At 43.1% G+C, this 12,977-nt stretch overlaps 1 protein-coding gene across 8 annotated transcripts in view; it reads right to left on the bottom strand.

Annotated features, from left to right (window-relative positions):
* PTPRA (protein tyrosine phosphatase receptor type A) overlaps positions 1-12,977 on the bottom strand; it is a 190,637-nt gene that overhangs the window by 50,136 nt on the left and 127,524 nt on the right. For all 8 annotated transcript variants that reach the window (XM_084855344.1, XM_084855348.1, XM_084855350.1 and 5 more), the window contains 2 exons: positions 3,960-4,038; positions 2,198-2,566 (listed from right to left, as the gene is read on the bottom strand). In XM_084855344.1, the coding sequence (XP_084711470.1) occupies positions 2,198-2,566; positions 3,960-4,038 (448 nt within the window). The remainder of the gene's footprint in view (positions 1-2,197; positions 2,567-3,959; positions 4,039-12,977) is intronic.

Raw genomic sequence — 12,977 nt, forward strand, 5'->3', positions numbered from 1 at the left:
TTTTGTGAAGGGATACTTCCTCATTTTATATACTGTCTTGATTACAGTTTCTTCCATGCCTAGATAGAAGGTGCTTAATCCTCACATCAGATTCATTCAAAATGGAAGTCTCCCTTAATATTTAACATAACTGACCCCCCACCCCACCTCACAGATTACTTGGGCTGGTTTACATGATTGAGGCACCTACCCCCTTTCCCTTGGCTTTTCTGGCAGTGTTTGAGGTGCTTGGCAGAAGTCATTCCTGTGATTCAACTGCAACTACAAACGTGTGTGCGCGTGCACGCACACATGCGCATTGGTATATATCATATACCACAAGTCTATTTGCAAGGTGCTTAGCAAACCAGTATTTCCCATGGCCACACTCCCAGCACTGACGACCAACATTCTACAGAGATCTACAATCAGCAGAATCAAGTAATTTTTTCCTGGACTGTACTACTTCAGGCTGTGGTGTACCACACTCTCCATATTTGACTAATCCCCAGGGATTAAGCTTCCTGAACACAGAAAGTCTGCATGTCGAAGAGTAGGGTCCTGCTCTAGCCTTTTCCACAACGTGGGACTTTCTACGTACATGTACAAACCTGCAAGCACTACCCCTGTAGTGCAAAATGAGACAGCCCACAGAAAGCTTTACAACTTGATTCCATTAACTGATTCTAAACTGATCCTAACAACAAACCAGATCAAGCCTCACATTCATAGGTCAAAATTATTTGAGAGCTGCTTTCTTACTGGACACAGTTATGCCCCTACCTCTCCCCAATCTCTGCAAGGGGCACATAGAGCTCTGATATAGTCTCATTTCTTCTAAAGCACTATGATGACTCAGTACTCTTTTAAAAAAAATATAGTACCATCAATTTCCAGGCTTTGAGACACAGTCTTACACCTTCATGCAAATGATGCATTGTTTAACTACTCTACTACTCACACAATGAACTGTGAGATTCAGAGAAGTCAAGTTCCATTTGGGAAGATGGAATTAGCATTCTAATTTGTTAGTTGTAACAAAATTTGAGATAATGTGGAATCAGAAACATTGACCAACATAACATTTTAAGGAAGTTCCTATAAACGTGCTTTTGAAAAGTGGAAAAGAAGTATCATCTTTTGTGACTATTTTGGTGAAGAGAGAGATTAAAGGTCAGCAAGTAAAGTAGAAGTCAGCCGTAATGATCCTTTTGCAAACAAATTCCTTACATCTTAGAAGACGTTTGTCCACAATGAGGGTGGTTAAATTGTAGTAAAAGGATGGGGATTTGGTGCCCCTCTGAATGTGCATTTATGGTGTGGCCATTTAGTCCACATTTGTAAGAGAACAAGGAAGAAATAGGTTACACCAGTTTTACTAATCTGGAACACAGGAAGCTGCCTTATACCAAGTCGGACCCTTGGTCCACCTAGCCCAATGTTGTCAACACGGACTGGCAACAGCTCTCCAGGGTTTCAGGCAGGAATTCTTTCAGCTCTACCTGGAGAAACCAGGAAATGAACCTGGGATGTTCTGCATGCAAAGCATTTGTTCTACCACTGAGCTATGGGCCCTCTACAGGCTGAAAAGGCTGTGCACCTCTATCCTAAATGATCTTGAAAATGGAGCCTTAAAGCAAGGTTCATTCTGAATTCACTGCTCTAGAGTACAACTGTAAGGAAGCAACTTTAAGTTTGTTGAAAAACTGCCCAAACCCAAATGGTCTTCTCGCACCAAAACACTTCAGCAGATCTGGAGCAATTTACACAAACTGTAGACCATGGAATATGATTCACAGCATCATAGGGTTAAACTGATCATTTAGATCAGCCTTCCCCAATCTGATGCCCTACAAACATTTTGAGCTATAACTCTCAGCATTCCTGGACCACTCACTGACCATGTTGGCTGGGGCTGATGGGAGTTGAGATCCAAAACATCTAGAAGGCTAGAGGGAGGCTGATCTAGTCTAATTTTCTAGCCTAAAGCAGGCTTCCTGATGAGTTTGCCTCACATATTAGCATATTACAAGCAATGACTGAGCGAACAAGGTGCCTGACAGCAGACAAAATCCCAGGATAGAAATAGTTTAGTAAAGAGACAGCTCAAGTAACTGAACAAAGCCAGATGCTACTCACAGAAGCTGCTAAATACACATAAGCAGCTACTGATAATAATATATAGGAGCAAGTGGAATAAAGCAAAGCTCTTCCGTACTTGAGATGACAAAAGATTTTGAAGTAGTTGCCGCTGTCGTGGTGTTGGCCTCCGCAGACACAAAATCTGTATTTTCATCGTTCGTGTGTGGAATTGAGGATGTGACATTTGATGGAACGGAGGTGGACCCAGAAGTGAGCACAGTCATCTTCAAAGTTGTAGCCTCTGTGCCTCGTGAGCTGATGGTAGTGGTAGGTGGGAATTCTGTGGCAGGAGGAGTCGTATGGTTCTGTACCAGAGCAGGAGACACTGTTGGAGAAGCAGCATGCCTGTCGATGGGACTCATGGGCTTCTCACTACTTGGTTGCGTCATGACAGCTTTCATGGAACTTGTAGGCATGGGAGAACCTGTCGAGGGTAGCACTAGAACTAAGAGAACAAAAGGAAATTGCAAATAGGCATGGAACAGAGCATGTTTCCTACCACAGGTGATGGAAGATTTGAGCCAAGGCTTTCCAAGCATCAGTCTCCTAACACCTATTCCTGTTACTTAACCCCCACTCTCCCAAACAACCATGCATACACGCACACCCCCCCCCCCCAGCCTCTACTGGTATCTTTCCTCTTCTCCCCCGCGTAGAACTGCTCATCCTCCTGTTCTACAGGGTTCCACAGGAGTACAGAATAGAGCTGTGTCGTCACCCTGCCCTTGTGAAGCTGCTCTGTCCTTATGACATCAAACTAAAATGCTTGCTTTAAAATATGCAGTGTGTGTGTTGTCTTAAGACTGCAATGTTACTTTTTCCATTGGACAACATTTTAATAGTTTACCTTAGACCTTTACTTTTAATGGTTATATGATTTATTAAATAAAAAGTTGATTTAAAGCTAATGAATCAGCTCAATGATTTAAATACGTGACTTTATTTAAAATTAAATACATCCTAAACACAAAGTGTGTATGTATGCATGTATATACAAATGCACATTCTCTGTCCAATCCCACTGCACTAGCAGAGGGCATGCCATTAGAATAGTTAGAACAAAGAACATAAACGCAAACAAGGCATAAAGAATCTTACTGCTTTTTCATACATTGTTTCTAAGGTGTAGAGTCTCAACTGTAGAGCTAAGTATATGGTTAAAAATATTCCATATAAATGACAGCAAAGAGCATATTGTATAAGGCACATGCATAGACGATGCAGATATAATGTTCCCAGTCTCTTAACCACAGTTAAGAGATTGGGAGTGTGCTGCCATTTTGTATAATCCCTTTCCAGCCCTCACAAATTCCTCCCCTTCATTCCATGGTTTGCTTTAGCCATGGTGTAACACTGGCCAAAGACTGAATGTCACAATAACCTAGAATTTTAAAAACTAAATGTATTTAATTTTAATGAGTGTAAAATGTAACCTTTTTTAAACACCTCCTGAAAACACACCTGTTCATACAGGTTTTCCCTGGGTTGTAACTGCTGCTGGGTTTTACATTGTACTTTTAAACTTTTAAAAGTTCTATATTATGTCTTGTCAAGTTGTATTTTATGGTTTTAACTGTGAACTGCCCAGAGAGCCTCTGCTATTGGGCAGTATAAAAATGAAATAAATACATGGGGGAAGGGAGCACATGAGCAGGCAATACACTCCTACCCCGATGATCATTGGGAGAGTTATGTCTGTGCTGGGCCTCTGCAGCAAGTCCAAGTTTGCAGTCACGGTGTGTGTGAAATAGGTAATGAAAAGCATTACTGGAAAGGCAGTCACGCTCCTCCCCCTCAGTGCCTTCCAGGAGCAAACCAAAACGACATACATGCCTTACCTGTGGTCATATTGGCGGCTCCTAGGCATGTCAGGCAACTGCTGAGCAGGATGACAAAGAAGCATGAATCCATTTTGGCCTGGGGTTGGGGAAGAGAAATAAAACAGAAGGGCTTCATTAGTGATTCAGGTAAAGCATTCCCATGGCTGAAGCTACCCTCAGTTACCCAGCCACTGACATCTGCCAGGTGCTTAGAAGGGAGTCAGAAGGGACTGTTATAAAAATATCTATTTCCATTCTGTACCAAGGAATCTCAGTATTCAGAGCAAGCATACATATTCTACGCTATCCGGAGTAAAATATACAAGCCAGCATGCTCTATTTTTAAATCCAATATTTGAGATTTTGCATTCTTAGGAGGGGTTGTGGAGGAGATGCATCAATATGAAAGGGGCAGGAGGTATGTATTGGGGAAAGCTAGTGGTAGGCTTGCAGGATATGGAGATTAAGCTTACTAAATAGTATAACTTTAATGGCACTTCTGAAATTGCAGGATAGAGCACAGTCACAAGCTGTGACCCAGGACAACCCCAGTTCAACTCTCTCCTCAGCCATGGATGGCTTTAGGTAAGCTACTATGGCTTATAGGAACAATAATACAATCTTATTATGCAGGGTTGTTGCAAACTGGGATTACTGAGATTATCTGGCCAAGCAATGGAGCAGCTGGCATTTTTAATGGTAGGTTAAGACCTATGGCTAGGCTTTGTGCTAGCTACAGAGCAGTGATACAGAGACTGCAGGATCTACCTCTCCCTGCCACCTCACCATTAAAGGGCTACTTTACCCTCCCCCTCCCACATCTTTGGTGTAACACATCATTCAGCCACCTAGAATGGCTCCCCACTACACGTGACAGTGGTTTACAGCAGCTATGACTGCTTCTGGAATAACAGGGGAAATTTGCCAGTTGGTGCTCATCTGGAAACAGCCGGTGCCCTAGGCCAATACATATTGCACAGGTACAATACAGTATACAGTCTCCCTGTATACCTATGAGCCCTTTCTTTCATTTGCTTGCACCCACAGCTAAACACAAGTAAGTTGCTGCCAAATGAATTGCCTCTCACACACTTAAACAATTCATTGCCATGCCTTTCGGAGAGAGTCAGCCTTACAAAGTTTTAAGAGCCACTGTATGATCACACATTCTCTTGAGAAAGGCCCCATTGCAGAACCAGGAGAGACTATTAGGGTCTCCCCACCAAAACAAAGCTTTACTTGGCTTTCACCAGAAGGAAGAGGACAGGGAGAGATGCCAAGTTACAGAGCACTGTAGGATATTTGGTATTTTTCAGCCTCATTATAAGCCTTTCTTAAAGGATTCACCAGCTTCTCCCTTTGGGGAATTCTCTGAAGGGTCAATCACTGCACTGTTAAAACAGCACATCTGTGGTTACAGCTCAGCCAACTTTCCTGTGATGGCTGCCATTAGTGTACTTTGTTTCTAACTACTTCAGCTCAAGCCCTTCCCAACCTCTGGACATATGGACAAGAATGAAGCCATAAAAATCCTGAACACATAATCCAAGCCTCAAGATTTTCCAAGATCTAAGCAAACAGCTTTTTCTTACAGAATGCTTGGCAGACATGAAACTGTCTGAAGGGAGATCTTGGGGCCAAACTAGATGAGACGCTAAACATGTCATTAGAAAACATGCGAGCTTGCTTTTGAATATTTAATAGGTGTGGGAAGGCCCAGTTTGCATCACCAAGACTCCAGTGCATGGGCAGGGGAGGTTTAACCCTTTCAACATGTGATCCTGAAACAAATTGCCCTCCCTGCCACACACAGTATGAACCCTTGTGGGGGGATCCCCATGGCTGCCAAAGAATGTTCTAATAGCAGAACAGGGAGGTCAGAGATTGTTGTTGGTATCACAGCTCAAGAGGGGACACTTAAAACTCTCCACTCTGCCCTGTACACTGCAGTCTTGATGATGAAACCTGGACCTACCAGGTTTTCAGCACATGAAAAATTAGCCATGGATGCCCTGGACACCTCATTTTTCCTGATTGCTCTCTCAGAGGTGCTACTTATGGTTTTGGAGATCTGGGATCATTTCTAAGAGTCACACCTGTGTCTACATATATGTGTAAACAACATAATCAGCTCTTTCACAGACCTTTTGTCAAACTTCAGGAACCTGACATTCCATATGCAGAGCCTGTAGGGACCCCCAATAGTGCCTGTGAAGTTCTCTACTCCCTTCCCCCTTCAAAAATTTATTTCTAATTTAAAAACTTGAAAAGCATTAGGGTACCAGGTTCTCCTTCCTGTTCCTGAACTGGCTACTGATCAACAGGCAGGAAGAGAAGGAAAGAGTTGCTTCATGGCCCCATCCAATCTTCTTCCAGCCACACAGACCTTTCCCCTTTGCTCTCCACTTCCAGCCTCTAGCTTTGCTATTTCTCTCCACTGAATCCCTTTCCTCTCTATTTACCGAATCCCATTCTTCTCTATTTAACTCCCTTCCCTGTCCCTAGCCTTCTTCTCTCCATTCCTAGCCTAACTATTTCTCTCTCACTTACCCCTTTATCTTGCTGTTTCTCCCCACTCCCAGTCTCTAGCTTTGCTATTTCTCCCCTCCCCCTCTTTACTTTGCTGTTTCTCCCACCTCCTAACTTCGCTCTTTCTCTCCCCTCTACCCCTTAGCCTTGCTATTTCCCCCTCCCTCCCAGCCTCTAGCCTTGCTATTTCTCCACCCACACCTTGTTTGACTAGCCAGGCCCCAACGGCAGCCATTATGTGACTAGCTACATCCTCCATGGAAGCCATTTTGTGGTGGTGCCCACAGCAGTTTCTCAAACTCCCAGATGTGTGCACTGGTCCAAAAAGGCTGGGGACCCCTGTGACAAGCAGTTCACAGGTCTACCAAAATGCAAGTTTCACACATCAAGGCAGGCTTACACATGCACTTCTTGTTTGCAGACAGTAACACAAAACGGCCCTGATTCATGTTTTAAAGAGAATCAAGTAGACACACAATGCTGCTCCAAAATATATAATGGAGCCTTCCATTTGGTTTAAACCTAGCCCAGATCAACCTAGAAAGATTCACCTAATTCACACCATCCCTCCTGAAACTGTCCAACACATTAAAAGGCCTCATTTTCTTGCCCAGAATACAACTCTGAAAAACTAGGACAACCAGCGTCTGCTCACGTCCTAAGTCTTCACTCCTCTGACAGAGCTTTGCAACAATTCCCTGTTACTGCTTTGCCATCAGGGAATACTCTTTATATTGACTGGAATCTAAAGTGCTAGAGGTATGTCCAATGGTTTGGATGTGCCTAGTGCAATTTATGATTGTTTTCTTTTTCTTTGGATGGCAAGCCTGCATTGCCGTATCACATCCTACTTTTGAAATTCCTAAGTTCCAAAGTGGTTTGCCATGTGTTCAAGAAACTGTGTTCAAAGCCCCACTCTAGCATGGTTCTTTCAATCCAGGCCATTGTGTACAAGGAGAAAATCAAAAGGAAATACAAGAAGGACTACACTATGATAACCAGAATTAAGCTATGACCACATTGTAAAACATAAGAAGAGCCATGCTGGATTAGACCAAACGTCAATCTAGTCCAGCATTCTGTTTATACAGTGGCCAATCAGCTGCCCACAGGTAACCCACAAGCAGGACATGAGTGCAACAGCACCCTCTCGCCCATGTTCCCCAGCAACTGGTGTACATGGGCATACTGCCTCTGACACTGGAGGTAGCATAAAGCCATCAGGACTAGTAGCCATTGATAGTCTTCTCCAGCAATGTGTCCAATTCCCTTTTAAAGCCTTCCAAATTGGTGGCTATCACTATATCCTGTGGAAGTGAATTCCAGAGTTTAACTATGGGCTGTGTGAAGGAGTACTTCCTTTTATCTGTCTTGAATCTCCCACCAATCAGCTTCAAGGGATGACCCTGGATAGGAGGGTATCTCCGTTATATTTTGTATTATTTGGTTTGCAACAGTCACAGGGTTATCTGTGGCTACTTCCATCACTGTGGCTACTTGTTTTTTATGTCTAAACATGTGGGATTATGCCAATCTCACTAGATCAACCTGGTGGCACTCAGGTGTATACCACCCATTTAGACTGACTCTCTTCTCCACATCTTTAGCAATAGTCATGCTATCCCATATGCATGCAGCACAGGAAGATCACCAACGAACAGGCAAGTAGACTAAATCCTATGAAGAAGGAAAGATACAAGGATATGACAGGTCTTGCTGATAAGCCATAGTGGTATGTATGGCTTTCAATGTAAGGTGTCAATTCATAGAAGTTTTCAAGTGCAGCCAGTGCAAGCCAAATGTTACAAATACCTTAACTTGGCAATGACACCCTGGCAGTTCAGAACCTAGTAAAATGAAAAGTTCTTGTGCACCCTAATTAATGGTTTGCTGGTTCAAATTAACTATCTTTTGAGGACACACATTTTTTCGTCTGAATAGTATTTCTAATTAAGGGTTCCCACCTCTCCTCTTATCAGAAGTTGTATGCCCTGAAACAGAAAATTTATGGTGTAGCTTTTCCCAGCTTAAAGATGAAGTCACAGTGGGACTAATGCACTCGTTGAATTTCTGCCTGTTCTAGTAGCTGAAGGCACAGAAGCCTCTGTCAGGAAAAAGTGCAGCAACCTCAAAAAAATGGGGTGCCTTACATTTATGCAAGCATGCTCAATTTCTGCAATGTATTCCAGGCTCTGACACCTGCTTTCCATCTAGCAGAATGTGGATCTTGGGTTTGAACCTTTTGAGTATGGTAGCACAGCACCTGTAGTCACTGGTTAAGTAATAGAGTAATTCAAGGGTGATGGACGAAGATAGTAGTCAAGATAATGTGGAGTTCTTTATTTGTGTAGACAGCAGTTGTTATTTTACAAGAAGTTCTTGATTCTGGCGTTAACAGATGCTAGATTTCCTAGTGTCTGCATTAGCCCCCAAAGGAATCTTTGTTGCAAAAGTTTTCCCTCTAAAAATTTGGTTGTCAATGGGGGAGAAAAAGAGAAATCCTACCACTTAAAAGTAGTACTCTATACATCCATGTATCTCATGGGGCTTTACAAGGGTGCTGAAGGAGCAGGTACATAGTTTGTGGCTGCTCCTGGATCCATCCTTGTCACTAAAGGCCCAGGTGACCTCAGAGGCCTGAAGTGCCCATTACCAACTTCAGTTGGTGCATGAACTATATCATTCCTGGATAGTGATAGCCTAGCCACAGTAATTCATGCACTAGTAACCTCACAATTAGACTACTCTAATGTGCTCTATGTGGGGCTACTCTTCTGTTTGGTTTGGAAGCTGCAAGCTAGTGTAGAATGTAGCCGCTAGGATGCTCAGTGGAGCACTTAGTTATACACGTATTACATCTGCGTTAAATGAACTGCACCGGCTACCTATTAACTACTGAGACATGTTCGAGGTTATTTTGCAAACAGCCTACTGTGCTCTGTCACACGATTTGACAAATAAGCTACACAGCATAGTTTGTCCCCCTGCCCCCGTAGTCCTCCCGCCTGGCCGGGCAGGTATCCCAGCTTCTGTTGCAGTGGAAACCATACCCTGCCATCCCTCCTGCTGCTGCTACATCAGCAGCCTGTCTCCAATTACACTTTGCAGTAGGGGCATCTTCTTCTGCCTCTGCGGTTTCTCCTTGTCTTCAACCCTGTGTCGATCCTTACCCCCTGCCCTGTTTGCTTCCCTTCCCGCTCCTACCCCCCCTTTCCCAGTCTATATTCCTCACCTGCCATCCCAATTTCCAAGCTTTTGATGGCTCTCCCCTCACCAACAACAGAGAATATAAAGAAATAAAATGAAACTTTTTATTGATATATAAAATGGCTTATTTGACTTGCTTAATACTGGGCTTGCTTAATACTGTCTTGAATCTACTCGTGGGAACATTCTACCCAAAAGGGGCGAGGGGCTCCAGCTCCTTGAAAGTTTGCAGGAATGGAACAAAATTCAAAATAAAGGTTCCCCTAATGGGGAGATACAAGATGCACTACTGGATAATTGCACAACTTTACTTTTCCATGGAAAAGTGAGGATTTAAAAACGGGGGGGGGATGCTTTGGAGTCAGGAGACACAGCTGAATGTGATAGGAAAACAACTTTGCTCAAGGTCACTCTGCCAGTTACTTACTCCTGCGAGCGAAAGCAACTTTGCAGAGCACATAGCTGAAGGAGCGGGGGAGGAGTCAGGCAGTGAAGGGGATGGAGTACTGGCAGCAGCACAATCTGTTGCTGGGCAGATCTCGGGAATAGGGCTTGCTCGAGAGGAGCAGAGCAGTGGTAGTGTTTTTGGCCACTTTAGCCAAGCAGCTCTGTAGGCGATCTCCATAACTCTTGCTGGAGCAACAGGCAACATGTTAACCCACCATAGGTAAAGTAACTCTTACTGCAGAGCATGGGTTCTCAGGGTGGCTTATTTGGGGGAAATAGCCCACCCTGGGTGGGAAAAACAGCTCACAGATGACACACTAATCCCATCATGGATTGCTCTGGAAAATAAATCATGGTGGGTAGGGTTGTGTGAGCCCAGTCAGTGAGACCTGTTCAGCAGTGGATCAGGCTGCCTTGGGTGGAAGGTTCTCCTTTGCTGGAGGTATTTAAACAGAGGCTAGATGGCCATTTGTCAGGAATGGTGTAGTTGCACTCTGGAGTGCACAGCCTGATTGAGCAGGGGGTTGGACTTGATGATCTTCAAAATGCCTTCCAACTTTATGATTCTAAGAAATTCTTGAGCTTTCAAGCGCAACCATTTGCTCTGGACATGTGGTTCTGTGCCATAATGGAATCATCTTTTTTTAAGTCATACACCAGAAAAGGACAATGAAGGATAAATATGTTACAGAAAAGTTCAGATTTGATATCTTTGCTAAAGTTTTAAACATTATGAACACTACTATACAAAGCTGCAAAAACACTCCTGCCTCCCTCAGATGGCTCTGTGTCTGTCCTGTGCTGCTGCCAATGCCTGGAACTTCCCAGAACACTTTCGTGGTGTCACTTCTCCTTCAAATCCTTCCTCAAGCCCCACCTTTTCTGTGAATCCTAATGGGTTGACCCTTATCCTCAAGAACCCAAAGTCAATTGCACTTGTGCAAGCTTCCCCAACCTGGTGTCCTCCAAATGTGAATCAGGGTTGATTTGATTTAAATCATAATTTAAATCATGATTTAAATTGCTTCTCTGAAGGACTAAATTTTAATGGTTTAAATCACAGTTTAAATCACAGTTTAAATCACTAGTGAGGGAGACTCTATTTAATCATTGTTTTTAGTAGTACATTATTGTTTAATATAACCTTAACACATATTCAGAGACGTAGGTTTCATTAGAAAGTAGAGATATACAGTGGAGGATATATGCAGCAGAAGTTTCCTCAAGAGTCAGGAGCTTTGGTTTCACTTTCTGTTCCCTTCCCTTATCCCTTGCATTTATATCCAGACTCCTCTTCCTTGTTCAGATCTACTCCATCTCCCCAAATTCTCTATTCATTGACCATCTCTATCTTTGCACTTAGGGACAGGCAAGGCCAAAACAGACACAGAGCGAGCGAGCGAGTGCGAGCATACACTTCTGTACACCACCTGCAATGCACAATAGGTCTGATTATCTCCCCTCTCCATAAACTGCTGCAATCATATTCATAGAACATAATTAGCATTCATGAGGATATCTTTGACCTAGGCTCTTTTTTTTACTAATTGTTCTAAGAAAATTTCAAAATCTGATTTGAATAAAAAAGACTCCAATTTAAATTTTAAAAATCTGATTTTTTAAATTAAAAATAATTGATTTTTATCAACCCTGATGTGAATCAGAATTTCCACTCTCCCTGTATAAAATAAGTTATATTCAGAAAGCGCGGGGGGGGGGGAACCTTTTCTTTTCATTGTCCAGACAGTTAATAGGATTGCTGAAGTGTGTTAACTAGGAGCAAATCTGCACTGAGTAATCTTTTTAGCAGGGCTGTGAAAATCCCACATGCCTGAAAGAAAACCTGATGCTGACACCAAGGAATTTTATAAAAAAAAACAGATTAGTTTTATGCAGGGCTGGAATCAAAAAAGTTTATAAGATTTTTCCAGTCCTCCTTGCAAGTGTCCTCCAGGAGACCAAGAACCATCCGGACAATCTACAGCTTCAGGATGATTTTATGTTCCCCACACCAAAGCAAAAAAATTCTACTTTCACTGTTATTTTAACCCTTCAGGATTCCAAGAAGGGTCCTTGAGACGGACCCTTCTGTTCTGTTCTGTTCCTGAAGATTGTTCAGGTTCTGTTCCTGAAGACTGGAGGGAACAAGAGCCAGCAAAGGGTAGCTTCCCACTCAAGTCCCTCTTTGGCTTTCTAGCTAGTTGGCTAATATAATCCTGACGTGCTTTAAAATTCCATCAGTTTTAAACACAGCTGCCTGCTCCTACAGCCCCCTCGACAGGAATATTTTCACATTCACTGCCTCTTAGGTAGAAATTGCATAAGGTAGGGTGAATCAGATGCACTGGGGGTGGGGGAAGGATAAAGGAGAGTGCAGTACAAACACAAGTATACACACTTTTCAAATGTTCTGGCTGCTGTCATAAGGCGGATGCAGACACTTGAGGAGATGCCTGTCACAATATATCATGGGCATCAGACAGCTGTTTGAGGGGCTGCTAGCAAGATGATGACAAACATCAAGGGGCCATCAACTGGCATCTCCAGAGAGTTAAGCCCTGGGATCTGCAGATGTTCAAGCAAAAGAGGCCAAAGCCCTCTCAGTACTGTTAAAAGACACTGGGAGCATAGGATGGCAGAATCCCTTTGGTGTAATAAAGACATTTGCTAGTCACAAAACCCCTCCTGTCACCTAATGGTATAATTTGACAGCAACATCTTAATGGTTAAGCCTAAACATTTAAGGTTCAAGGCATGATCGTATTCTGGAATTCCCTCCACTGTGTACACCCCTCCCTTACCAATTCAAAAACAGAGGGGAAATGCTTTCAATGTTATCAACATACACACAGC

This window comes from Heloderma suspectum, chromosome 5, assembly GCF_057233095.1.
Source record: "Heloderma suspectum isolate Gila_16-S chromosome 5, 16-S_ref, whole genome shotgun sequence".
In the NCBI taxonomy this organism is placed as follows: Eukaryota; Metazoa; Chordata; class Lepidosauria; order Squamata; family Helodermatidae; genus Heloderma; species Heloderma suspectum.